The 26,237-nt window shown below is 70.2% G+C and overlaps 2 protein-coding genes across 3 annotated transcripts; one reads left to right on the forward strand and one right to left on the reverse strand.

Annotated features, from left to right (window-relative positions):
* Positions 1–95: 95 nt before the first annotated feature.
* On the reverse strand, positions 96–4,514 carry PPP1R1B (protein phosphatase 1 regulatory inhibitor subunit 1B). 2 transcript variants are annotated; one of them, XM_030023667.2, is made up of 8 exons: positions 4,059–4,514; positions 2,968–3,028; positions 2,380–2,402; positions 1,827–1,902; positions 1,521–1,649; positions 719–787; positions 357–473; positions 96–267 (listed from the first exon to the last, which is right to left on the reverse strand). In XM_030023667.2, the coding sequence occupies exons 1-8, from the start codon at positions 4,137–4,139 to the stop codon at positions 179–181; spliced, it is 645 nt and encodes a 214-aa protein (XP_029879527.1). In that variant the 5' UTR covers positions 4,140–4,514; the 3' UTR covers positions 96–178. The 2 variants fall into 2 exon arrangements, with proteins under 2 accessions (XP_029879527.1, XP_029879526.1); XM_030023666.2 differs by having other exon boundaries at positions 357–506; positions 4,059–4,508.
* An 11,724-nt stretch (positions 4,515–16,238) lies between these two features.
* NEUROD2 (neuronal differentiation 2) lies at positions 16,239–18,939 on the forward strand. Its single transcript, XM_030023566.1, is given in 3 exon segments — positions 16,239–16,488; positions 17,760–18,589; positions 18,591–18,939. Coding segments are annotated over 2 exon segments (1,077 nt in total). The 5' UTR covers positions 16,239–16,488; positions 17,760–17,764; the 3' UTR covers positions 18,843–18,939.
* Positions 18,940–26,237: the final 7,298 nt, after the last annotated feature.

Below are 26,237 nucleotides of genomic sequence, written 5' to 3' on the forward strand. Positions count from 1 at the left end.
GGCGTGGCACGGCACACGAAGCGCAGGCAGGGCAGGCAGCGGGCGAAGGGGGGCAGCCGGGATGAGGACGGGGGGTTGGGGTTTGGGGGGGGGGGGGGGGGGCGCAGAGGTGAAGCTGCTGCTGTGGCCGGGGCTGGGGGGGGGGGGGGGGGTGTGCAGCTGGGATGGCCGGTGGCGGCTAACTGGTGCCCAGCGGGAAGGTGGGCGAGTGACGCTCGGTGCCGATGGGACGCGAGGGAACCTCGGCGAAGCCGACGTGCCGCCGCTCTGGGGATGGAAAATCGGCGGGGTCAGGCGTGGGGGTCCCACCGGCACCGGAACCGCCGGGGAAAGCGGGAGGGTGATGCCCGGCGTACCCCCGGTGCCGCCGTCCTCCTGCTCCCGTCCCGGCTCCTCCTCGTCACCCTCCGCTCCCTCGGGGTCCTCGGGGATCTCCGACACCGTCAGCGACTTCAGGTCCTGCCCGCGCTCCTCTATGCCGCCGGCGAAGGACACCTTCTGCCCGCCTGCGGGCAACGAGGCCGGTGGCCCCCGGGGACACCCCCCCCCCCGGCTCCGGGGTGACCCCGCTGCCTGCGCCCCGGCCCCGGGCGGCATGGGGGGGGACGGGACACGGGATCCCGAGCCCCGGCACCCACCCAGCATCCCTGGGCGAGGGGGCCGCAGCGGGCGGGTGGGCAGCCATGTCCCCCCGCCGTCCCCGTCCCCTTCCCGTTACCTTTCCGTTTGTGCGCCTTGGGGCCGGCGGGGAAGAAGCTCCGCTCGGCTCTGGCCTGGCTCCCCGGGGCTTCTCGGGCGGGCGGCGATGAACCGGGGGCAGAGGAAGGCACGCGTGGCACCGGGGCACCGACGGAGCCGGCAACCGCCGCGTCACCCGAGCGGCCGGGGGTCCGGCTGGCATCGGCGCGGCACCGGTGGGGGACAGAGATGCTGCCCGGCGGGGGGACGTGGTGGCCCCCGCAGGCCCTGCTCAGCCCAGGGCGAGCGGGCAGCAGGTCCAGGCAGCACCGCCAGCAGCCAGCCTGTGTCCCCCGGGGCACCTATCCTGTCCCCGAGGGACGGTGGCACCCGTCTCTGCACCCCTGGGCTCCAGCAGCCCTGTCCCCAACTAACTCCCTGCATCCCCTGGACTCCAGCATTCCTGTCCCCAAGTCCCCTGGGCTCCAGCAGCCCTGTCCCCATGTCACCGCATCCCCTGGGCTCCGGCATCCCTGTGCCCCTGTGCCCCCTGGACTCCAGCATCCCTGTCCCCGTGTCCCCTGGACTCCAGCATCCCTGTCCCTGTGTCCCCTGGACTCCAGCATCCCTGTCCCCGTGTCCCCTGGGCTCCAGCATCCTTGTCCCTGTGTCCCCTGGGCTCCAGCATCCCTGTCCCTGTGTCCCCTGGGCTCCGGCATCCCTGTCCCCCTGTCCCCTGGGCTCCAGCATCCCTGTCCCTGTATCCCCTGGGCTCCGGCAGCTCCAGCCCCATCTCCCCACGCTCCCCCCCCCCCAGGCTCCGGCAGCCCTGTCCCCCTCACCAGGTTCGAGGGCACTGTCGGGGTCGCAGGCGTGGGCCAGCTCGTGCTCCCCGTCATCGGCCTCCCCGTCGGAGCTGTCACCCCCGGCCAGGCCACTCTCCAGGTGGGACTGCACGATGCGCTGCACCGCTGGGAAGGTGCCGGCGTCAGGACCCCGACTCCGGGCACTGGGAGCACTGGGGTTTCCCCACGGAACCGCACAGCACCAGGAGAGACGTGGGGGTCCAGCATACCCGGGTGCCCCCAGCCCACCCCACACAGCCCCCTGTGCCTCAGTTTCCCCATTCAGACGGCACCAGCCGGTACCTTTGAGCGAGGGCGGCGTGTAGGCACACGGGTTGGTCCTCTTTGGTTTAAGCAGGCAGCCCTCGCCGGAGGTGCGCTGTGGGATGGAACGGCATTGGGGACGGGGTCCCCGGTGTCCCCCCATGCCGGGGCTCACCGCAGCCCCGGGGGACCCTGACACCCCATGGGGAGGTGGGGGGGGGGGAGTCTCACGATGGGGACCCCGGGATGAGGATGCTGCGATGGGGGTCCCACAATGGGGACCCAAGGCTGACCCCTCCCCGAGGACAAGGACCCCGCCACGGGGATCCGGCGTTGGGGACCCTGGGATGGTGTCCCCGTGATGGTCACGAGGCGGTTTGCACTGCGGCCAAAACCCACAGCCTGGCTTAGCTCCGTGTCCCCACAGCGCCGGCGCCGTGTGCCCGTGCCGGGCAGGGAACCGATAAGCACCGGAGCCAGGCTGGGACGGGGCGGCAGGCACCTGGGCTGGGCCCCGATAACCCCCCCCGGCACCGGGGGAGCCGTGGGACGGGGGAGTGGGGCTGCCCCGGGGGTCCCGGCACCCACTCACCTGGTAGGGCAGGGACTCGTCCTCTGGGTCGGCAGCGCCGGGGAGAGAAGGGTGAGCGGGACGGGGGCTGCCGGCACCCAACGGAGCCGGGCAGGTCCCTGCCCACCGCTGGACCCCCACTCCAGGGGGTTACCCTGCCTGCCAGGGAACTGCCAACGTGTCCTGTCCCACCACCATGCCCCGTCCCTGCTACCCCATCCCGTATGTGACACCCTGTTCCCTCTCTGCCACCACGTCCCGTTCCACATATCCCATACCATAGGTGACACTGCATCCCATCCCTGCCACCATGTCCCATCCCTGCCACCAAGTGCCACTGCGGACATCCCATACCGTACATGACACTGCATCCCATCCTGCTACCGTGTCCCATCCCTGCCACCAAGTCCCATCGTGGGCATCCCATACCATACACGACACTGTGTCCCATTCCTGCCACCGCATCCCATCCCTGCCACCCCATCTTATCAGTGACACCATGTCCCATCCCTGCCACCACCTCCCATCCCTGGACCACGTCCCCTGCCACCACGTCCGTCCCTGCCCCGTATCCCAGCCCCGGCCGGTGCCGGTCCCTGTCCCGCTTACCCGGGGAAGAGTGTTCGGAGAGCTGGAAGAGCATGGCCGGCGTGGGCCTCCGCCGGCGGATCTGGGGCACAGCGGGGTGTCACCGGCCGGGGACACCCGGGGTCCCCTGTCCCCTGCCCTGCGCCCCAGGGCCGAGGCCCCATGCACGTGCCTGCATGTGTGTGAGCATGTGTATGCGTGTGAGCGTGGGTGCGGGCAGGGAGCGTGCGGGGCCGTGCACCCACCCAGCACAGGGGGGGATTACCCAGCCCGGGGTCACCAGCGGGGAGCAGGGGACTGGGGCACCCAGCTGTGGCCGGAGCGGGGGTCCCTGGGGTGGGGGTCCCCACTGAGCCACCACCGTGAAAGACACAGTGCCCCACAGAGGGGCCACAGCCCCGTCCCAGGGTCCCCACAACATCCCCGGTCCCTCCCAGCCCCACAACGTCCCCAACTCCTGCCCAGCCCCTCCGCGGGGGCTCTGGGTCCGGTGTGTGCTGGGGACGTCCGGGGACAACTGGCTGGGGGTGGCTGCACTGTCCCCCAGTGTGTCCTGTCCCCTCTGTCCCATCCCTTCTTTCCTGTCCCATCCCTGTCCTCATCCTGTCCCCTCCATCCCATGCCTTCCCTTCCCTCCTGTCCCTGTCCTGTCCCTGTCCCCCTGCACAACTCTCCCTCTGCGGGACCGCAGCTCATGCAGGAGCCTTGGAGCTCTCTCGTCCCGTCCCCGTCCCTCCCCCATCCCATCCTGTGCCCCCCATCCTGTCCTGTCCCTCCTGTCCCATGCCGTCCCCTCCGATCCCCCTTGTCCTCCTCTCCCAGTCCCATTCCCTCCCTCCTGTCCCCTCTGTCCCCTTCATCCCCCATCCTGTCCCCTCCGATCGCCCTTATCCAGCTCTCCCGGTCCCATCCCATCCTCCTGTCCCACTCTGTCCCCATTCCTCCCACAGGACCCAGCTCATACCAGCACCTCGGGGGTCTTCCATCCACCCCATCCCTCCCGCTCACGCCGGGGGTCCCTCGTCACCCCGAGGTCACCAGCAGCACTGCCGGTGACCTCAGGGCGACGAGGGACCCCCGGCGCGACCCCGTACCCCGATATCCACCCTTACCATCTCGACGGCGCGGGGGTCCAGCTGGCTGGGGGGTGCCGGCACGGAGAACTGGATCTTCTTGCGATCCTTGGGGTCCATGGCCTCGACCGCGCGTCACCGCTGCTGCCGGAGCAGGGGGGGTCTCTGCCGCCGGTGCCGAGCAGAGTTCGGTAGCACCCGGGGCTCAGTACGGCGAGGACTGAGAGCGGCGGGAGGTGGGGAAGGCAGAGCCGGTGAGGAGGAGGAGGAGGAGGAGGAAGGAGAGGGAGGGAGGACACGTCTCCTACCAGGCGCTGAATTATTCATTCCCCCGGGCAGGGGGGCTGAGGCCGCGGTAATGAGCCCTTGGGGAGCCCCTGAGGGGGTTCAGCCAACCCGTGGGGGGCCCTTAACCCCTTCCCTGCCAGGGGGGTGTCCCCCGACAGCGGTGGCCAGTCGGGACGGGACGGGACAGGGATGGGAACAGGTGCCTCCACGGGAGTCCCCATCCCTTGTGCCTCAGTTTCCCCGCAGAGCCGCAGGCTGGCGGGGGGGCAGGGGCACGGCCACTCTCACCTTTGGGTGGGTAGCGGGAAAATCCCCTCGGCTGCTCTGTGCCACCGCTCAGGCAGGGACGGGATCCCCCAGGGGATATGGCCAGGGGACATCTGTGGGGACACATCCCATCGCCTGTGTGCCAGGGCTTCCCCGCTGCCACCAGCCACAGTCCCTGGGATGCCGGGATGTGCCAGAGGCAGGGGACCGTGCCGTGTCCGGGACTGTGCCCAGCTGCCCTGGCTCTGCCCCGGCTCTCGGCGGTTTTCCCGGTGGAAAATTCCACCAAACCCAAAGTTTCGCCACGGGAAAGCAGGGGCTTCCCCCCCCTCCCCGGCACAGCCTCCAGCCCGGGCACCGCTGCTCGGCGCTGCATGTGCTGGACTCTGCCGTCGCCCTGCCAGGAGGGACCTGGGCATCGAGGGCACCTCTCCCGGCCCCGCTGGGGGAGCACAGCCGGGGGGGTCCCCATGCAAGGGGACAGCGGGGTCACCGGCAGCCAGAGCGGTGGTGCCCATCCCCTCGTGGGGTGTCCTGGCCGGGGGCCGGGGCCGGGGCGGTGTCGGTGGCGTTGGTGCTGAGGAAGCCGCCTCTGAGGAGGAACGAGGAAGGGGGAGCCGAGAGCTGGCTCCGGCCCCCGGATCTCCCGGTGCTCCAACGGCTGCGGGTGGCCGCGGGCCAGCAGCCGTCGCTCCAGCAAAATATTTACCCGAGTGGCACCGTGCCATGGACCAGCCTCCCACCCGCCCGGCCCTGCGCGGCAAAGCACGGCAAAGCCCAGCTCTGCGCGGCAAAGCTCGGCTCTGCAAGGCAAAGCGTGGCAAAGCCGGGCTCTGGGTGGCCACACTTGGCCCCGTGGCACAGCGCAGCCCCACGCGGCAGTGCCCACCCCATGTGGGGACAGCCCAGGGACCAGGGCACCAGCGGAGCCAGTGTCCCCATGGAGGGGACTATGGGGCTGAGCCAGGGGGACGAGGTGAGGGGTCCCTCGGTCACCCCATGGCCAGGCTGGCCCCATGCCAGGGTCCCCTTGCCAGGCTCTGAGCATCGTCCCCGTCCCCATCCCAGAGCGGGACCCGAGTCGTTATGGCAACTGGTTTCCCAGGCTCCTTTCCCGCTGCCATTCCCGTTCTTCCCTCCCGCGAAGGCGCCATGCGAGGGGGTGGCCGGGCCCCCTCCCCTCCCCGCGCTGCGGCAGCGGCAGCACCCGCAGCCCCCCGGGATCGGCACACGCCGCCCGCGCTCGCACCCACGCAGCCTGCACCCGCGGGCGGCACCGCAGCTCGGCGCAGGGGGGTAACGCACCGGGCCCGGCACCCAGCATCGTGCTGTGGAGGGGATACGGTGCCCGAGCCCCCTCCGTGCCACACGGCTCCGGGCACACGTGTGCCACGCGTGGCCTCGCTCCTCGCCATCAACCCCATCCTGGCACCGTGGGCACCCAGGCTGCTCCGCGGCGGGCAGGGGCAGAACCACCGGTGCTTGTGCTTGTGCCCGTGCCGTGCCGTGCCATGCCGTGCCCATCCCTGTGCCGTGCGGCGGGGGCTGCAGCTCCGCGCGGCAGCGAATCCTCCCGCAGAGAGAGTAAAAATAGCAGCAGGTTTGGGGAAGCAGCGTTCGCCGCCTCGCCCCCCGCCAGCGGGCACCGGCGAGGAGCGAGAGCCTTCGCCCACCGGCGGAGAAACGACGGGGCCGCAGTGTCGGAGGGGCAGCGTGCTGCGGGGCTGGGGGGTCGAGGCGGACGGGGCAGCCCCGGGTGGGGGGGACGGGGGCTGCGGGGATGGGGCATCGTAGGGGTGGGGAAGCACTGGGGCAGGGTGCAGCGGGGACGGGGCATGGTGGGGACAGGGTGCCACGGGGACAGGGTGCCATGAGGATGGAGCATCGTGGGGAGAGGGTACGCTGGGGACGGAGCGTGGCGGTGATGGGGCACAGGGGGGATGGAGCATCGTGGGGACAGGAGGACACGGGGGACGGAGCATCGTGGGGACAGGCTGCCGTGGGGACAGGGCATCGTGGGGACGGAGCATCGTGGGGACAAGAGGACACGGATTGTCGGGTCCAAAAGGTGAGTGTCGGGGGGCGGGGCCTGTGCGGTGGAGTGGGCGGGGCCATGGGATGGGCGGGGCTCGGGCGGAGCGGGGGGGTGTCAGTGGGTACTGGAGCCCCCCCAGTGCCCCTCACCCTGGGTATCCCCCTCCGGACCCCTGGGTCCCCTGCCCGGACCTGCGGGAGGGGGTGCCCCCCCCCAGGGTGTTGTTCCCCCCCTGCTCCCAGGGTCCCCCCCAGCTCCTGTGCACCCCGACACCCCCCCCCCCCGCACCCCAGGACCCACCGTGGGTGCAGCCCCCCGGGCACAGCCCCCCCCGGCTCAGCGCCCCCCCCCCCGGAGCTGCAGCGGGGGCGGCCGGGTGGGGGCCGGTGCTCCCCCGGGCGCGGAGGAGGTGCCAGGAGTGGGAACACGCGTGGGAGCCCGAGGGGGCGGGGAGCCGGAGATGGGGGGGGCCGTGGGGGCCTTAACCCCTTCCCTGCTGGGAGCCCCCCCGCTCCAGCAACAAGCTACAGAGGGGAAGGGGGACCTGGGGCCAGCCCCCTCCCCAAATGGGGCTGCGTGAGGGGGGGCCTGGGGACGTGGCCACCCCCACGGTGGCACCCCACTGTCCCACTGCCAGAATGGCTGGGCAGGACTGGGGGGGTGGGGGGGTGGCGCTCCCTCTGTGCGATGGGGAAACTGAGGCACTGAGCAGAGCTGGCAGGACTGGGGGGCTGCAACCCCATAACCCCACCACGTCGGGGGGGGGGGGGGCTGCAAGCGCAGGGGCTGCGGGGGCTGCAACCCCATATCCCTGGAAAGATGTGGGGTCTCCAACCCCGGTGCGAGGAGGGGACACGTCCCCCCCCCCATCCCCGGTGGGACGGGGAGGGGGTTTGTCCCCACGTCCCCGGCAGGATGAGGAGGGGGTCCCATCCCTGCACCCCAGCAGGGTGGGCAGGGGGCTGTGTCCTCCCGTCCCCCCCACAAGGCTGGGCCTGGCCCAGGTGCCCTCGCCAGCCCGGCCGTGCCCGTCGGTGCTGCGGCACGCTGCCGGCAGATGTCATCCCCGGTGCGGCTGGCATGGCGGTGCCCGACGCTGGCATGGCGGTGCCCGACGCTGGCATGGCCGGGCTGGCACGGTCACCCCGGTGCTGGCACAGCCGCGTGGCGAGAGCAGGCCTGGGCACGGGCTCAAGGGCTTTGGCACGGGGCGGCCGGAGCGGAGCCACGGCTGGAGCCGTCCCGGTTGGCAGCCGCCGGCCGCCGGCCCACGCCAAGACTCGTGCCCACACCCCGGGGTCCTCCCGGCCAGGGTGGGACCGGGGGCTGCCACGGGGGTTGGGGGCACTGGGGGGGTCCTGGGACAACACCCCCCAGGGTGGGCACCTCACCCGGGCAGGGGGGATGCACTGGCTTTTGGGGGGGGGGGGTTATCTGTGCACACGGAGCCCGGTGCAGGGGTCTGCGTGCCCCAGGAGGGTCCGAATGGTTAAAACCTGGGGGGGGGGGATATGAGGGGGGGTGCAAGCCCAGAGGTCCTGAGGAGAGAGGGGGTGCGGCAGTGAGACCAGGAGAGGAGAGGCAGCCCGGGGGTCTCGTCGTGCTGGGGGATGCCAGTGCCAGCCGTGCCTCAGTTTACCCACCTGTAGCACGTGCCCTCCACAGCCCGAGGCCCCAGCTGCCCCCATCCCCAGGGAGGTGTGACCCCAGGGGACCCGAAAGCTCATCCCGGTGCCCCCTCAGTGCCCTGCCGGGGGGGGGGCTGCCAGCCCTGCTCCCCCCATCCCATCCCCATCGACGAGACCCTGCCGGGGAGGGGGCCCGGCCGGTGCCCAGCCGCCAGCACAGACCAGTTTGCTGCCTCCATTCCCAGAAGAAAGAATAAAGTTAAAACATCTGTTAATTTATAAACCAATTTAACCATGACTGGTTAATAAATAGCTACCAGCTGCCAACCCCCACCCTCCGCCCGGGCGAGGGGTGTGCGGGGAGCCGGGGACGCGCAGCCGGCCGGGCTCACCCGCTCTGCCCGCAGCCCCCTGGTGTCATTGTCACTTGTCCGGTGGGGGTGTCACCGGGGTCCCCAGGGGATGCTGCTGCCCGGAGGGTTGGGGTTTGCCGAGGAGAATCCGGTGCCCGCGGGGAGGGTGGCACGGCCGCGGCGCCTGGCACAAGGGGGTCCCGGGTAAAGGGGCTGTCAGGTGCAAATCCATAAGGGAGGGACGTATGGGTGAGCGTGGCCTGGCCGGGGATGGTGCCCGGGTGGGGGCTCTGCTCGTGCAGGGGGAACACGGGGACATGGGGACACGGGTCCCTGCGGGTGGGGGCTGTCCTGCTTCAGGGTGGGATGTTCGGGTGGGTGCTGGTGCGGTGGGAACCGGGGCGGTGGAGTCTGGGTGTGCGTGCACGCGTGTGCCAGGGCTGCGCATGTGGGTGCACAGGAGTGTGTGTGCGCGCGCGCGCGCCAGGGATGTGCATGTGTGTGCCTGCATGTGTGCACACACGTGTGTGAGTGCATGCATGTGTGTGCACAGGAGCATGTGCACGTTTGTGTGTGCCCACCAGGGGTGTGCATGTGTGCGCATGCGTGTGTGTGCACAAGGAGTGCGTGTGCATGCATGTATGTGCCAGGGACATGAATGTGTGTGCATCCATAGGCACATGCATGTGTGTGTGTGTGTGTATATGTGCCAGGGATGTGCATATGTGCGTGCGTGCCAGGGAAGTGCCTGCGTGCGCACGGGTGTGCGTGCGCACGTGTGTGCGTGCGTGTGCACGTGTGTGCACAGACCCCACGCGTGTCCCCATCCCAGCGGGACCAGGGCGCCGAGCGGGGAGTCCCCGTCTCTCCTTGGGGAGCTGCTGTCCCCACGGGGCCGGGGGACGGTGACGCGTCCCTTGGCCTCTGCCAGGCCCGGCGTGGAGCATCCTCGCTGCACGTGGATCCAGGACGGATGCAGACGGAGAAGGGCCTGGCCCCGGCGCTGCGGCGAAACCAGGGACGGCGGGGTTCCCACTCCTACCCCCCCGACCCCCCCTCCCAGCCCCCCCAGTCCCTCTCCCCCTCTGCGGGGCCGGAGGGTGCAGCAGGGTCGCGGTGCCCGGGCACGAGCCCCTTCCCGGCCGCGCGCGCCCCGACACGTGTCGCAATAGTAATGTAATTTGTACGTTAACAATGGGCAGCTTGAGGTTTATATTTAATTACAACGTTTGCACCAACCTGAACTCACCCTTATTCATCAATAATGCATGGGTTTGTGTTTATCGCTGCTTAATTAATCTGTGCTTACAACAATTAAAGGCTTGCAAAATCCCCAAAGGTGGCGGCGGGGAGCGGCTGCGCGGTGCCGGCGTGGTCGCGGTGCCGGCGTGGTCGCGGTGCCAGCGTGGTGGCGGTGCCGGCGCGGTCGCGGTGCTGGCGTGGCGGCGGTGGCCGGCAGGAGCCGAAGCAGCTGCAGAGTGGGGTGACCCCCCCCCCCCCGCTTCGGGTACCCGCATCTTTGGGGGCCTCCCCATGCCAGGAGAGGCCAGACACCTCCCGGGCGAGGGGAGAGCTCCTGGGCGCGGGGTGCTGCGGTGGGGAGCACCGTGCACCCGGCTCCCCGGGGGGACCCCGCTCCCTGCCTCAGTTTCCCCAGGAGGAGACAGCCGGGGCTACCGCAGCCGCCGGGCACAGAACCCCCGGGGACCAGCCCTACCCCCCCCCCAAACCGCCCACATTCCTCCTCCCCGTTGCCTTTTTCTTCATTTTTCCCTTTTCCCTCCCTATTCTCCATCCCCTCGCCCCCTCCCACGCAGCGGGCCCGGGGGTGCCGGTGCCCCCCGAGCCGGGCGGCGTGGCCAGGCCGTGCCACGCCAGCTCTGCGCCTTTAAGCGCGGCGCGGCGCGGCTGTCCCGGATCAGCCGGAGCGCCTATTAAAATTTTATGCGAAGTGTAAATGGGCCAGGTCTCCAGCTTCCCGCTCCCTCCGAATGATTTATTACTCGCAAATACCACAGAACTAATTAGTATAGTAATTAATTAATACGAATTTGCATATTTGCATGTGCAATTAGTGCAGTGGAGTGATTACTCTGAAAATGAGAAGTTGGGCTTGTCAGATGGTAGTGTGAACTGGAGTGGAAAAGCCTCGTGCAAATGAACCCGGGCGGCAGCGGCGGCGGGCACGCGGCGGCACGCGGCGGCACCGGCCCCACGCCGCGCCGCGCCGGCAGGGCGCGAGGCCCCACGCGCGGTGCTGGCGGCGGCGGTGCTGGTGGTGGTGGTGGTGGTGGTGTGGGGGGGCTCAGCCCCGGGGACCCCCCCCCCAGCCCTGGCCTGGCCCTGGGCCCCCACCGTGGGGACCGCTCCATCCCTCGGCCATCTCCATGGCGACTGGCTGTGCCAGGCGCATCGCCATGGCAACGGGCCGGGCCACGCAGCCTCGCCATGGCGACTGTCGTCATCGGCGCCCTGTCGCCATGGAGACTTCCCCCCCCCCCCCCAAATCCCCTCCCTGCCGGGCCCCCCCCCCCCCTTCACGATGGCTCGGGGTGTCGGGATGGGGGTGCCGCTCCCCAGGCTGGGGGGGGGGTGTCCCAAAGTCACCCCGGGATGCGGGATGGGGGTCCCCGACGTCCCCAGGGATGGGAGGCCCCGGAGCACCCCGGGTTGGGGGCAAGGGCCCCCCCGAGTGCCCGACGCCGGGGGTCCCCCCAGCACCCTGGGGCTGGCAGGGACAGCCGAGCCCCGCGATGGCAGCACCGGGCAGGATCGATCCCCAAGGGCCGGGGGCCCGAGGCCCTCCCAGGGCGAGGGTCTGGCACCCCCAGCCCCCCCAGCCCCGAATCCAGCCCTTCGCCTTTGTCCCTGGTGCCACCCCGGTCCCCCCTCGCCCGTGGCCCCTGTGCCCCCCCCCCCCGCTGAGGCCCGACACCGCTCGGTGCATTTCTGGGAGGGCCACCGGCCGCCTCCCCCCCGGCTCGGGGACATCAGCGCAGAGGGGTGCAGGCGAGCGGGGTGGGGTGGGGGGCGATGGAGGGGGACATGGCTGCGGGCAGCCCCTGCCGCCCCCGCACGCCGCGTCCCCCCGCCATCGCGCCCCGCCGGCTCCCTGAAATGGGCCCAAGCGGACGCCATCTGCCGCGGGGGGGCCGGGGGCCGGTGCCAGCAGCGCTCGTTCATCCGCGCCGCGCGGTGCCCACGCCGGTGGCACCGCCGGGCTGCGTGCCGGCCCCTTGTGCCCCCCACCCCGACCCGGCCAGGGCTGCCATGGGGGGGGGAATGCTGTGGCCGCAGGGGGTCTCCTGTCTGCTCCTGGGGCCTTGTGCCATCACGGTCCAGTGGTTGTGATGTCATAGCCCATTGTGACCTCACCAGGGTGGCCTTATTACTTCACCAGCAGCCAGCTCCGCTGGTGGCACAATGGCAGCCCCCTCTGGCCCTGGATCCCGGGCCAGGGTCCCACTGTCCCAGCCCTCCCACTGTCCCCAAAGACCGTCTGACCCCGTCAGGGGCAAACCCAGTGACCGCCGGGTGACAAAGGAGCACAGAGCAGGGGACAAGTCCCCTGGGGCCACCCATCCTCCCACCCCGGGACCTTCCGTCCCCAGCCCTGCATGCAGCCATGGCTCTGGCAGTTTCCCACCGGACAATTCCCAGGGTGTCGTTTGCCTAATTAACAGCGTGTGTCTTAAAAATCCCTTGACAAGTCCCCGGCCCGTGAGCGGCAGCAGGCGGGGAGGGACGGGCAGGGGGTCCGGCTGCCCCAGGGGCAGGATTCAGCCAGGGTGGGTGAAGCAGCCACCCCACGGTGATGGGGGCTTCGCTTGGCACCAGCACCACAGCCCCGGGGCTGGCACAGCATCTCCCCGTCCTGCTCTAGCAAAAAAGGGCGGGTTCGCTAAAAGCCCCCCCGATCCCAGCCGAGCTGGGACCACCCCTTTCCTCCCTCCGTGCCTCAGTTTCCTTCCACCATCAGCTTCCTCCTCCCAGGCTCCCCAACCCAGCCATGACCCCGCGGTCCCCATTGCAGGGTCGTTTAGGGACACGGGGACAAACAGGTCACCCAAACGCCCGTCCCCATCCCCCAGAGACCCCCACCCACAGATGGGGCCCTGCTCACCCAGTGACTGCAAGATGCCCAGGGACGGGTCCCACGAGGGAGAGCTGCTCTGGGGACCCGGCCCGGGGCCTCTTCGTCCCCAAAGGCAGCGGGGACGGGGACGGGGACAGGGACGGGCTCGGCTCCCGCTCCCGCCGCTCTCCTCCCCTCGGCTGACATTCCCCGGCGGTGGCTCTGCCGCGCGTTAGCGCATCCATCTCTCCCCAGCCTTCACCTCCCAGAAATATTGCAGCGCGGAGCCGGCTCCATCTGGCAGCGCGGCCCCCGCCTCCCCCCGCCACCGCTCGCGGGGAAACGCCGGAGCCGGTTCCTCCGCTCGGGCCCCAGACGGCTTGGCCCCGCCGAGGGAAGACGGGGACCTCGCCGGCAAGGGGGCCAGCTCGGGTGCCCCCCGTCCCACGCCGGGAAGGGACGGTGCGGCTTCGTCGAAGCGGCCGGCTGCGGTGCCGCACACCGGCCCCACGCTGGGGATGCGACAGCCGGCTGAGCCCCGGCAAACTCGCCCCACGCGGGGCCCCCGGGAGCCACCCCGGGCCCAGCTGGCTCACAGCCGGGTCCCGGCACCACCCAGCGCCCGGCTCCAACCCCCGGCTCTGCCGGTGCCGACCCGCTTCCGTGCTCCCGCCGTGTCCCTCCGGATGCCGCATGTCCCCCGGCACCCACCTTTGGGATGGAGCCACTGCCGCTCCAGGCAGGGTCCCCATCCCCATCAGTTGCCTTTCTGCCGGAGGGAGGGGAAGGGACACGGAGGATGAATTTTGGAGGAGAAAAGAGCTTCATGCACCAGCCAAAGGCCCTGCTGTGCCCGCCGGGTGGCGAGACCCCAGGGGACCTGGCTGGGGCGGCCAGGGACTGGAGGTGGCAGTGCTGGGAAAGCCGGTCCCTGCACACGAAGACCAGCAGCAGGACGGGGACTGGAGCCCCGGGTCACTGGGCCCACCTCCCCCAGCCCCAGCCTCCTGGGGCAGGAGAAACCCCCCACCCAGCCCCTGCACCCAAAGGACCAGCACCCAGCCCTGCCCCTGCTCCCACCCTCCTCCCCCCAATTGTGCCTGGTCCTGGGTTCACCCCGAACCTCGCCTCCTCCTGCTGCTCAGGGCAGCCCCGTATCCGCAGGGGCCGGATCCTGCTCATACAGCTCCCGTGCCGTGATGCCAGGAGCCCCGCTCACCACCCTGGATGAATCCCCCCCGCAAAGGCACCCAGGGACCAGGACGGGGCTGCCCCTACCCTGCTCTGCCCTGGGCCATCACCAGCCGTGTCGGCACGGGGACGGCACCGGGATCCCTCCTCCTGCCCGCGCCGTGGTCCGTGTCCCAGCACAGGCCGGCCGAGGGCCCCCGGCACCGCCCCGGCCCCGGCACAATGCAGCGGTTTGGGTTTTCATCTCCCTGCTCCCCTTTCATCTCCTCTCCCCGTTTCATGTCTCCACTTTCTTCTCCCTCCAAGCGCTGTGCATGCTGATGAGGCTCACGCCGGCGTCCACCCTTGCTGCTCGCCGGCTGCTAATTAGGCTGTAACGGATGCACCGGGCCGGGGGCTTGCAGCTTCCCCCCCGTCCCCGTCCCCAGCCCCGCACGGGCCAGCCCGACCGCTCACGCCGTGGCATCTCCTCGGCCTCGGGCAGCCCCGGTGCCCCCACGAGTCCCCCATGAGCTGCGAGCCCAGCGCCGGGAACCGGAGCACTGCCGGCTTCGCTGCCCCGACGCCAGGGGTGCAGCCGGGCTGGAGCGAGGCCGTGCCACCCCCCGAGGGCCGGGGGTCCCCTGGCCTGGGAACCGTGGGCAGCAGAGTGGGGACTTACCCAGAGCTGGCAGGAACGGGCAGCGCCGGCGTGCCGCCGGCACCGGGCGAGGGTGGGCTCCCGGGGCACGGTGATGCCAGCCCGGCACCCGCCTGCGAAACGAAGATGGCAGCAACAGAGGGAGCTGAACGGTGCTGCGGGGAAGGGCTGCAATGTGCCGGGAGGCCGCCCAGGAATCGGTGCCCCGGCACGGCACCGGCACCGGCACGGCTGGGGTGGGCCCTGCCTCCCCGCGGGCCAGCTCCAGCCCAGGTGCCATCTGCTCGGCCGCAGCCGTGAGTGACAGTCGGAGGGTTCGGCAGCGTGCGGGGGGGGATGCTCGCCGCCGGTGGAGGCCCCTCTGTCACGTGCCAGCCCCGGCACCTGCACCGGGGGAGTGGGCGACGCCGACGCCGCTGGCACAGACCCGGCGGCCGGGCACGGCCAGCCCTTTGTCTGCGTGCGGGCACAGCCCCGGCCACCACCGCCACCGTGTCCCCGCCGTGCCCACGCCAGGGCCGTGCCGGCCTTGCCTGCAGCGCACGGCCAGCACGTGCCGGCGTGTGGCACCCTGCACCCGCTGCCCCTTTCCCTGCCCGCACCCCTCGAGCCGGGCAGGTCCCGGCCCCGCCAAGCTTGCGGGGACAGAGGGGATCCGGGACACGGGGACGTCCTGCGGCTCGGCCCCGACGGCTGCAGCCGGGAGCGGGGCACCGGGTGATGGGATCCGGCTCCCAGGGACACAACGCACCCGTTACGGGCTCCCCGGCCCCGCTGCTGCCAGGCACAAGGGAAATGGCAGCAGCGATTTCTGGCTGCACAGGCACCGTGGCGGGGACAGATTTGGAGGCCGGGGGGGGTGATGGGGCACTGCCGGGCTGGGGCGCGGGGCCACGGCAGGTGAGGAGGCTCCCGGCAGACAAAGGCCTCGCCGGCTGTGCCGCAGCATGGCCGGGCCACCGCCACCGTGGGACCCGCAGCCGCGGGGGGCTTGGACCCCCTGTGCATCGGGGAGGGCGTACGCGTGCACGTGTGTGCAAGTGTGCGTGTCTGCACGCACACGTGCGTGTTTGTGTGTGCACGTAGGAGTGTGCCGAAGGCCGGCTGCGGCTGTGTGTGCCGGGCTGCGCCGCGGGGCTGCGGAGAGAGAGAGGCTGGCATGACTGCGGCCGAGGGGGTGCCGGTGGGGGCCATAGGGCGGCGGGCAGCCGGAGGGGCCACGTGCCACCCGCGTAGGGTCCCACAGCCCCGCAGCCACCTGCCCTGCCCATGCCCGCACCTGCAGCCCCCTGCCCGCGCCAGTGCGGCCGAACCGGGCACCGCCACCACCGCCGCCTCCCCGGGGCCCTGCCCGGCCGCAGCCCCCAGCCCACGCCAGGCCCTCAGCACCGCAGCCATCCCCGTTTGGCCGGTGGCTAAGGGTGGGGACGGACCCAGGCGAGCCGCCGCGGTATTTTGCGGCGAGCCGCAGATGCCAGCTCCCAGCGAGGGTCCCCACGGCGTCTCCCCCCTCGCCCCTGCGCCCGCCGGCCGCCCCCGACACGCTCGGCCCAGCCGGGATGGCCGGTCTCCCCCGCCGCCCTGCCACTGGCTCCATTGTTCAGCCCGGCCCCGCCATCGCCTGCATCTCGCCCGGGTCCCATTTTGCGGCGTGTAGGCAGAGCTGTAGATTTGGAAGAGGTTTTTTTTTTTTTTTTTTTTTTTTTTGAGTACAGAGTGACAGATGGCGAGTCCTCCTTCCCCAGAGAGACAAATCTCCCTGAATGCAAGCGCATGTCAATCATTAGCTCTCATGTGATAGCTCTCGCGCATGACGTGCCAACCATATGGCACTGGCAGCAGAGCTGGTACCCCCTTTGCTGGGTAGAGATGCCACTCTCGCCTCCTTTTGGATAGAGGACTGCAGGAGGCTGGAGCACCTCAAGGAGCCGCGTCCCGGTCCCAGAAGATGCTGGGAACAATGAAATAAGAATTCCTCCGGTCCGCCCGAAGGTGAGTTATGTAAGAAGTGGAGGGCTGGGAGGGCAGCGGAGGAAACTTGAATGGAGAAAAGGCAACTTCCATGTTGATTTTGTTTCTCCGCCACGTCTCGCCCTTTTTTCCCCCGTCTTTTCGTTCTCCCCCGGCCCTCTGTTCTCCCGTTCCCCGTCGGCCCCGCCAATGGGGTTCCCCCCCCCCCCCCCCGGACCCCCCCCCGGGGGGGGTGGTGGTGTTGGGGCTCCGTGTTCCCCCCCCCCCACTCCCGACCCCCCCCCCTCCCCTTTCCCGCGGCTGGGCGCGCCCGGGGCGGCGCGGTCCCGGTGGGACGGAGCGGGGCAGCGGCGACCGAACGGCATCAACGAAATCGGAGCGGAGCCGCCTCGCCGCCGCCCCCGGGGGCCCCGACCCGGCGGAGCCGCCTCCCCGCTCCCCCGCGGCGCCCCCGGCCCCCGCCCCGGGCGGTGCCCCCCGCCCCCGGCCCCGCCGCACCCCCCCGGCCCCGGGGGCGACCCCGGCAGCGCCGGCCGCCCGCGACCTCCCCGCGCTCCCCCCCCCCCCCGGTTTGGTGGTGTAAGGTTCTTGTTGGGACCCCTTCCTCTGCCTCCCCCCCCTGCCTCCCCCCCTCCGCCGCCTGCCCGTTTGATGCCGCCGCATTTTACGGGCCGCGCTCCGGTGGCCGGGGGCAGACCCGGGGAGAGGGGGGTCCCGGGGGGGGGAAGCTGACCGGGCCGGAGGGGGTACGGTTGGAGGGGGGGGGGCGGCGGCCGCGCCTCGGCGCTCCGGCCCCGGGACGGCGGTGGCGGAGCCGGGGCCGGGGTCGCTCCGCGCCCGCGGCGGGGAAAAGTTGGAGGCGTCAAAGAGGGGCCGGAGGCACCGGGCCCGGCCCGCGGGGCACCGGTGGGGGGGTAGGAGGGGGGGTCACCGGCCCGGCCGGGGGCGGGGGGGTCGTGGGGGGGGAAGCCGCCGGGGCCGAGGAGCGGGACGCGGGCGGCGGCCGCGGAGAGCCCGGGGTGGAGGTTGGTGGGGGGGGGGCACGGCGTCGGGGGGGGGGGGTCGTCGCCGCGCCCCGAGGGAGCCCCGGCGCCCCCGGGCCCGGGCGGCCGGGGCGGGAGGCGGCAGCGGGCGTCCCCGCGTCCCAATTCGTTTTCGGCGGCCCCGGCGCCGCGGAACCGCTCCCGGGGAGCGCGGCGGAGGGGGGGGTGGGGGGGGTGGGGGGGGGTGGAGGGGGGCGGGGGGGGCGGCGGGGCCGCCGGTAACGCCTGGCTCTTTGCCCCCCGCTGCAGCCACCATGTTGACGCGACTTTTCAGCGAGCCCAGCCTGGTGCCCGAAGTCCCGAAATTCGGCGGTTGGGCCGAGGAGTGCGAGGAGGAGGATGCCCGCAGCGAGAAGGAGGAGCGGGCGGGGAAGGGCTGCCCCCTCCCCGAGGAGCCGCCCGAGGGTTCGCTGGGGGAGAGCAAGGAGGAAGGGGAGTTAGGCGGAGACGAGGAGGAGGAGGAGGAGGAGGAGGAAGGCTTGGAGGAGGCGGAGGGCGAGCGGCCCAAGAAGCGCGGCCCCAAAAAGCGCAAGATGACCAAGGCGCGGCTGGAGCGCTCCAAGCTGCGGCGGCAGAAGGCGAACGCCCGGGAGAGGAACCGCATGCACGACCTGAACGCGGCCCTGGACAACCTGCGGAAGGTGGTTCCCTGCTATTCCAAAACGCAAAAGCTCTCCAAAATCGAAACCCTTCGCTTGGCCAAGAACTACATCTGGGCTCTCTCCGAGATCCTGCGCTCGGGCAAACGGCCCGACCTGGTTTCCTACGTGCAGACTCTGTGCAAGGGGCTGTCGCAGCCCACCACCAACCTGGTGGCCGGTTGCCTGCAGCTCAACTCCCGCAATTTCCTCACGGAGCAGGGTCAGGAGGGTGGTCGTTTCCACGGGCCCAACGCCTCCTTCGCCGTGCACCCCTACCCTTACCCCTGCTCGCGGCTGGCCGCGGCGCAGTGCCCGCCCGCCGCCGGTCCCGGTTCCCACGGGCTGAGGACACACAGCTACTGCGCCTCCGCTTACGAGAGCCTCTACGGCAACGCGTCCCCCGACTACAACAGCTCGGAGTACGACGGTGGGCTCAGCCCCCCCCCTCTGCATCAACGGCAACTTCTCCCTCAAGCAGGACTCTTCTTCCCCCGACCACGAGAAAAGCTATCACTACTCTATGCACTACTCGGCGCTGCCCGGTTCCCGCCCCGCCGGTCACAACCTGGTCTTCGGTTCGGCGGGGATGCGCGGGGGGGTCCACTCCGAGAACATCTTCCCCTACGACATGCACCTCCCGCACGAGCGGGGCCCCATGTACGAGGAGCTCAACGCCTTCTTCCACAACTGACCCCCCCCCAACACACACACACACCCCCCTTCCCCCTCCGAATCCCCCCCCCCGCCCCGTCCCTCCTCCTCCACCTTCCCCGCCCGGCCGCCCCCCATCCCCGAGGTGGGGGACGGAGGGATGGGACGGACGGCGCGGGAGGCGGCGGGGGGGGCACGGGACGGGACGGGACGGGACGAGACGGGACGGGACGGGACGGGACGGGACACCCGCGGCGGCCCCGCGGCCCGGCCCCCGGGGCTCCGCCCTGGGCTTTGGTGCAATATGGGGACCCGGCCCCGGCGGCGGGTCCCCGCGCCCCGTGGGGACAAAGTGCTTTTTTGGGAGGATTTCCCCTTTTCCTTCAATTATTATTATTATTTCCTTTGTTAATTATTTGTTATTATTATTATTATTATTATTATTATTATTATTATTATTATTATTATTATTATTATTATTATTATTATTATTATTTATTTCCGCCCCCGGAGCCCGGCCCGGCCCGCTGAGTCGAGCTGCATCGTTTTCCTTTTTAATTCGTTTTAATCTAATTTTACATAATATTTTTTCCCCCTCCCCCCCCATTTTGAGCCGTTTCTCCCCTCCACCGCCGTGACCCCCCCACCCACCCCACATCCCCACAACCCCCCCCCCCCCCGGCATTGGACACCCGCTGCCCCGGCCCGTGGGAGCGAGAGGAGCCCGCGCTGCGGCGCGGAGCGAAACTTTCCGAAGCAATAAAGAGGCGAAGGGAGGAACCCACATTTCTATCTATGCAAGCAGGCCCGGCCCGGCGGACGCTCAGAGATGCACTTTGCTTTGGGGGGGCCCCGGCCCCGCTCCCGGCCCCGGGAGCTCCTCTCGCAGCGCGTGTGTCAGGACGTTTTTTACCTGTTTTAAAAACTTGAAACGGAAAAAAAAAAAAAAAAAAAGGAGAACAACAACAAAAAAATGATAATAATAATTTCAAAAAAAAAACAAAAACAAAAAAAACCAACCCAACCCCGCGGAGCCGCCCCGGTTTTCCCGAGCTGGCGGAGCCGGGGCCGGGCGCGGCAGGGCAGCCCGCAGCTATGCAAGCGGGGCTCCGGGGGGGCCTGGCGGGGCTGCGCCCCCCCCCGCGGCGCCCGGGCCCGGCCCGTGTGTCTTCGCTCCGGTTTGCCGCATTCCTTCGGTCGGGAGACGCCGTAAAGCCGAGATAACGCTCTTTTTTTTTTTTTTTTTTTTTTTTTTTTGGAACCTGCCCGCACCACCTTCGAGAAACCAGCATTTTTAGAGACCAGGGAGGAGGAGGATGATTTCTGAGAAATGTTTTCAAAACGAAAAAAAAAAAAAAACAAAAAACAAAAAAAAAAACCAAAAAAAAAAAAAGTTTTGCAAAAAAAAAAAAAACCGGGAAAAACAAAAAAAAGAAAAAGAAAAAAAAAAACAAACCACAAACCGTTGTAGCAAAGGGGACCCGCCTGTCCGACACCAGAAGTGCTTTCGTGTTTCTGTTCCGTTTCATTTCGATTAATAAATATTTATGGCCAACGATATGCAAGAGCCCCCCCCGCGCCGGGAGCCGCTCCCCCGCTCCCCGCTCCCCCCGCTTCCCCGGTCCCCGCCGCCGCGGACAACTGCTTTGGCGGCGGCGGCGGAGCGCGGGGGCGCGGGGCCGGGGGGCCCGGCGATACTGCATGCATCGGCCCCCCCCCCCCCCCCAAACCTCCCCGGGGCCCCCCCTCCCTCCCCGCCCTCCCCGCCCCCCCCCTCCCCAGCCCCGGCCCCGCTGGACGCTCGCAGCCCGGTCCCCGCCGGGGCCGTGACGAGCCGCCGCCGGTGCGATTCGCGGCGAACCTGTAATTACCGAGCGTCCTTCGACGGCGATTAATAAATATTCAATGTTGACTCCGCCGCCTTCGCCGCTTTCCTTCCGTCCCGGGGCAGCGGGGGGGGGGGGCATCGGCCCGACCCCCCCCGGTACCTCTCGGCGGTGCCGGTGCCTCCGCCGCTCCCGCCGACCGAGTGCGCGGCCCGCGGTGGGGCGGCGCTGATATAACGCGGCTCTGCCCCACGGGTGTCCCCCCCCCGGGACCGGGGAGGCGGTGTCCCGTCCCCCCCCCCTCCCGCCACAACCCCTTCGCCAATAAAGGCACCGGGATCCGGAGCGGCGGCCCGGCTCGGTCCCGGCCCCGCCGTCACGGGGCGAGCCGCGGCCGTGACACCGCTCCGCTCCCCCGGGAAACTGGTGCCCGGAGCTGGCACCGGGCCGCGATGCCGGTGGCCAAGGCCGGGTTCCTCGGTGGAGGCCCCGCTACCGGGTCGGTTCCCGGTGCCGGTTCCCGGTGCCGGTGCTCGATGGAGCCCCGGGAGCCCCGGCGCGGTGCCCGGTCCCGGTGCCAGTACCGGTGCCGGTTCCCGGTGGCGGTGCCCGATGGAGGCCCGGGAGCCCCGGCGCGGTGCCCGGTCCCGGTGCCGGTCCCGGTGCCGGTCCCGGTGCCGGTGCCCGGTGCCCGGTGCGGAGCTGTCCGCCGCGGCGGTGCTGAACGGGCTCTCGGGCCCCGCCGTCTCTCCAGGCGAACGGGTGTCGGTCTATTTACCGTCCCGGCCACCGGGACTCATCACCGTTCGACCGGCCCGGCCTCCGGGCAGGGTCGGGGACCGGGTTCCCGGTCGCGCGGTGTCGGGGATGGCAGGGGACCGGTTCCCCGGCCCCGGGGCAGCACCGGGGCTGCGGGGACGGATCCCCCGGGGTCCTCCCGTGAGAGGATTCGGGGGGAGATCCGCGCTCCACAGCCCCGCGGATTTTCGGGAAAATCCGGCCAGGTTTGGGGTCGGGCCGGGACGAGCCCCCCCCCCCCTTCCCCTCCCCGGCCGGGCCCGGGGCCGGCGGGGCTGGAAACGGGGAACGGCTCCAGCGCGGCCCCGACGTGCCAGGCCCGGCCCGGGGAACGGGGGTGGGCGAGGAGCCGGGACCGGGCGGGGGAGCGGATCCCCCCCCAGCCCGCCGAGCCGCTGCGGCCGAGCGGGACCCCCGGATCCCCCCCCCCGAGCCCCCCCCCGGCCGGGCCCCGGCGCTCGCCTCTCCCCGCAGAGGAGCGAAGCCGCTTCCGACGGCTCCGGCCCGGGCATCCTCCCGGGAAAGGCCTCGTTTCTCCGGGGAAAAAGGCTCGGGGCCGCGCCGGGGGGAGGGTGTCGGGGGCGGGTAGGGGTCGGGCCCGGGCTCCGTGGGCCCGGTCGGGGGCGATGCGCTGCCCTTCGGCCGTCACCCGCCACCGGCGGCACCGGGACCGCGGCCCGGGGATGCGGCGGCGAAGGGAGGCTGCCCCGGCGGAGGGGAGGGGGACGAGGGGGGCCGGGGGCTGCGGGGGGGGGGGGGGGGGTCGCCGACATCTGCTCCCGGGAAGGGCCCGGGGCCGACTGTGCCGGGGGGTGCCGGCCCCGGTGGCGGGGCTGCGGTTTACTTTTAATTCCCGGGATTTTTGTTTCCCCGGTGCACGCCCGGCCCCGCCGAAGCGAGGGGATGCGGGAAGCCGCCCGGCTGCTCCGGTACGGACCGGCCCCGCAATGCGGCCCCGAACTCGGTGCACGGTTCCGGTGAACGGCTTCGGTGCAAGGCTTTGGTGCAAAGCTCCGGTGCGCGGCCGCGGTGCACGGCTCCGGTAGAAGGCTCCGGTACACGACTCTGTGCAGAGCTCCGGTGCACGGCCGCGGTGCTCGGCACCGGTACGAGGCTCCGGTGCCCGGCCCCGGTGCCCTGTCGGCCCGCACCGCGGCCCCGGTGCTCAGCGGCGGCGGCGGCTCCCGAGGAGGGAGGCGGGAGGTCGGGAGCCGCCGCCGAGACCCGCTGGGCTCTGCGAGGCTTTTGCGTGATCGTGGAAACAAAGTCACCTCGGGGGGGTGGGGGTGGGGGGTGGGGGGGGTGTTACCGGGGACCCCGCACGGCTCGGCCGGGAGAACCGGAGCGGGGCCAGCACCGGGGGTCCCCGGTGAGCGGCTCGCCCGGTCTCAGCCTCCTTATTTCAAGGCAGGATGAGATGGGGGGGGTGTCTTTCCTCGGCCCCCCCGCCCCGCCGCCCCCGGTACCCCCGGCCCGGCCCGGCCCGACCCCTCTCCCGGCCCGGCGGAGCGCGGCGGGGGCCCGGGGCGAGCGCCAGCTCCGGGTCGCCGCTGCCACCGGCGAGTGCCAGCCGGGGGGGGGGGGGAGGAGGAGTCATTGCTTCAGTTTAAATTTCATGGCATCTGTTCATTATTATACAGTGCGGATTTTTATATGGACAGCTAAATTAAAGACAGATTTCTGCCAAAATTGCAGATACCATAAAAAAAAAAAAAAAAAAAAAAACCACCACAAAAAACCGGAGGCTCCCGGCGCTGCGGAGGCGGCTCCGTTACCGCCGCCGGGCCGGGCGGCCCCGCTCCGGGGGCTGCCCGGGGGTCGGGGTGGGGTGGGGGGGCCGGGAGGGAGGCGGGGGATAGCCCCGGTTTTGTGCCATGGGGAGACAGGGAGGCCTCCCGGAGTGTGTGTGGGGGTGTGTGGGGGGGTTGTCCCCGCGGTCCCCGGAGCCGCGGCCGGGGCTGGCAGGGGTTGGCAGCGGTCCCCGCCTCACCGGGGGCTGCCGAGCCGCCCCCTCCCCCGCCCGGCCTGCCAGGCTCCATCGCAGAGGAGTTAAAACAAGGACATCTGTGCCTGGAATCGCTGCGAAGCTCCAAACCTGCCAACGCCTGCTGGCACCGGCCGCCAGCAAATGCTGGTACTCCGGAATGCGGCACCGCCTGCAGCCCAGCCCGGGGCCCCCGGCCCGGTTCCCCCCCCCCCCACTCCGGTCCCGTCCCCCCCCGCCACAGGGTCCGACCTGGCCCGGTCCCGGGGGCTGCGGGTCGAGGGGGTGCTTGGCCCGGCTGGGCAGGGAGGGCGGTTGCTCGACCCCCGGGGCACACGCGTGTGCGTGGCTGGGTGGTGGGGGGGGGGGTGTGTGTGCCCCCCCGGGCAGTGACCCGACTTGCATGTGTCCCCATCATGTCCCCACCAGTCACAGCCCTGTGGGCCCTGGAGTGGCCATACCCCGGACCCCCCCAGCCCTCTCTGGGGCTGTGTCCTTTCCCCCTGTCTCATTTACACCCTGCCCCACTGCCAGCATGGGGCTGAGCCCCCAGACCTGTCCCCCATCCCCATGCTGGGGCGACGGGCACCCAGACAGCCGGAGCTCTGCTGAGCAGCCTGGGGATCTGCAGCCCCAAGCCCTGTGGAAAGGGGGGGACCTGCCCCCCAGCCCTTCCCAGGTCCCAGGGGGAGAAAAGGGGCAAAACCCAAGCAGGGGCAGTGGGGGAGGCCGGATCCAGCAGACATGGGGCTGGCCCTGGCCAGGAGCTCCAGAGAGCAGGTGGTACCCACCTGAGCACCCTGCAGCAGCCAGGCCCCTTCTTCTCTTCCCTTCCCTTCCCTTCCCTTCCCTTCCCTTCCCTTCCCTTCCCTTCCCTTCCCTTCCCTTCCCTTCCCTTCCCTTCCCTTCCCTTCCCTTCCCTTCCCTTCCCTTCCCTTCCCTTCCCTTCCCTTCCCTTCCCTTCCCTTCCCTTCCCTTCCCTTTCCCTTCCCTTCCCTTCCCTTCCCTTCCCTTCCCTTCCCTTTCCCCCCATCCCGGGCTTCAGCCCCATTCCCAGAGCCCCTCCAGAGCCCCCAACTGGGGGTCCCACCCTGTCCATCCCCACACTGCTGCCCCCAGGCCCGCACCCCGGCTAAGCTCCCTTCTCCCCCCTCTCTGTGGCAGGCGGTGGCTCATTTCATATGGGAAATGTCCATTTTGTTGCTACTTAAAAGCTGATTTACGGCGGCTGCATCCCAGCCCTGCCTTGGCCTGCGTTCATCCCATAATCTGCCCATTTCTCTTGGCAGCTTTGGCTCGGCCGGGCTTGCCGGAGGTCTGTGCAGGGCGATGGGAGCCCCCGGGCCCCAGCCCCGCTCCCCCCGGCAGCCCATTCCTCGTGCTGCTGCTCGCAGCTGGATCCCATCTGCTTCGAGCGGATCCTGATGGACCCAAGACGGCAGCACTGGGCGATGCCTCCGGTGCTCGGCAGTGGGACGGAGGAGACCCAACATCCCCAAAATGCCCACCCGGGGCTGCAGAGCTGGTGGGGACACGAGCAAGGGGATGGGGATAGCACATGGGTGGCTTCGCATCACCCCGGCACAGCCAGGACACCCCCCCCCCCGCATCCACCTCCGCCCCGGGATGGGGCCGATGGGATCCATCCATCCCTCCGCCCAGTAGGACAGACAGCCGCCGTGCCCGGACGGACCCCATCGGTGCGTGGGGCATGGTGGCAGCACCGGGGTCCCGGCCTGGCGGCTGCCGGTGGTGAGCAGCATCCCGGCTGGCCCGGCCCTCCTGCACGCTCCTAATTAAATTTTACCTGACTATAAATCTTTTTGTTAAATGTAATTGAAAAACACACCTTTGGAACCATCACATTAACCCGGCATCCGCTTTATTAGAGTAATTAAAGCCTTTCTCAAGTTCGCGCCGGGCAGATCGGCTGGATTGTGCCGTAATCCCGGCAAAGCAAACAAGTTCAGAGCAAAACTAATTACATTTAGAGCAGCTGTGATAATAATCCTAATTCAACCCCATTTGGTACCTAAAATCCGGCGATCCGGCAGCGAAAGCCGGGGGCGGGGGGGGGTGGCTGCGGCCCATCTCTGCCCTCCAGCTCGTCCCCTGCTGGCAGCGGTGCCGGGGCTGGCAACAGCCCTGGGGCTGCCCTGGGTTACCCCAGAACCTGGGGGGTCCCGGGGGGGGGGGGGGTGTCCCTCGGGGTTGGGCTCCCCCTGGGGGGGGGGGGGGGTCCCTGCCCTCGGTCACCGGCCCCCAAAGCCACCCTCCCCATCACCCTGCCTGACCCTATCACCCCTTGCCTGGCCCTGCCGGGAGGCCGTGGCTCTGCCGCGGTGCCCAGGCGGTGGCACGGTGCCCAGGCCCCCCCCCCACACCTCCGCCACGGCCTCCCCGGGGACGGGGGGGATCAGGCGGCCGCAGCTGGCGCACGCAGCCGTAATGGCCACGGCTGGGCTGGCACGCCGGCCCCGCGCCTGCGGGCACGCGGGCAGGAGCAGCTTGTGCGCGGTTTGTCCTTGACTAGTCCCCGCGTGGCCGCCCCTGCCTGGCGCTGCCCACCCCGGCACAAAGCCCCCCGCCGCCTGCCCGCGGCCGAGACCTCCCGGCTCATCACACGTGTGATGCCGGACCTTCGCCGGCACCGGGGCTCAGCGCCGTAGGCCGGGCGGGGTACCCTGCCGCTTTGCTCCGGCGGGAAGAAAATCCTCCGTCGGCGTCTCCTTTCGGTGCCGGAGCCGGTGGGCACGGCGTTGGCACCGGCACCGGCACCGGCGGCACCGCGGACGCTGAGCCGGGCAGGACGCGGGAGGTTATTTGC

Source organism: Aquila chrysaetos, chromosome 8 (assembly GCF_900496995.4).
Source record: "Aquila chrysaetos chrysaetos chromosome 8, bAquChr1.4, whole genome shotgun sequence".
In the NCBI taxonomy this organism is placed as follows: domain Eukaryota; kingdom Metazoa; phylum Chordata; class Aves; order Accipitriformes; family Accipitridae; genus Aquila; species Aquila chrysaetos.

Excerpts from the sequence above, each read along its gene's own strand:
- PPP1R1B (XM_030023666.2), bottom strand. The coding sequence starts at position 4,139 with ATGGACCCCAAGGATCGCAAGAAGATCCAGTTCTCCGTGCCGGCACCC. Across the intron at positions 3,029-4,058 it reads ACCCCCGCGCCGTCGAGATG|ATCCGCCGGCGGAGGCCCAC; the intron begins GTAAGGGTGGAT and ends GCTGTGCCCCAG. Across the intron at positions 268-356 it reads GGAGGACGGCGGCACCGGGG|AGCGGCGGCACGTCGGCTTC; the intron begins GTACGCCGGGCA and ends TTCCATCCCCAG.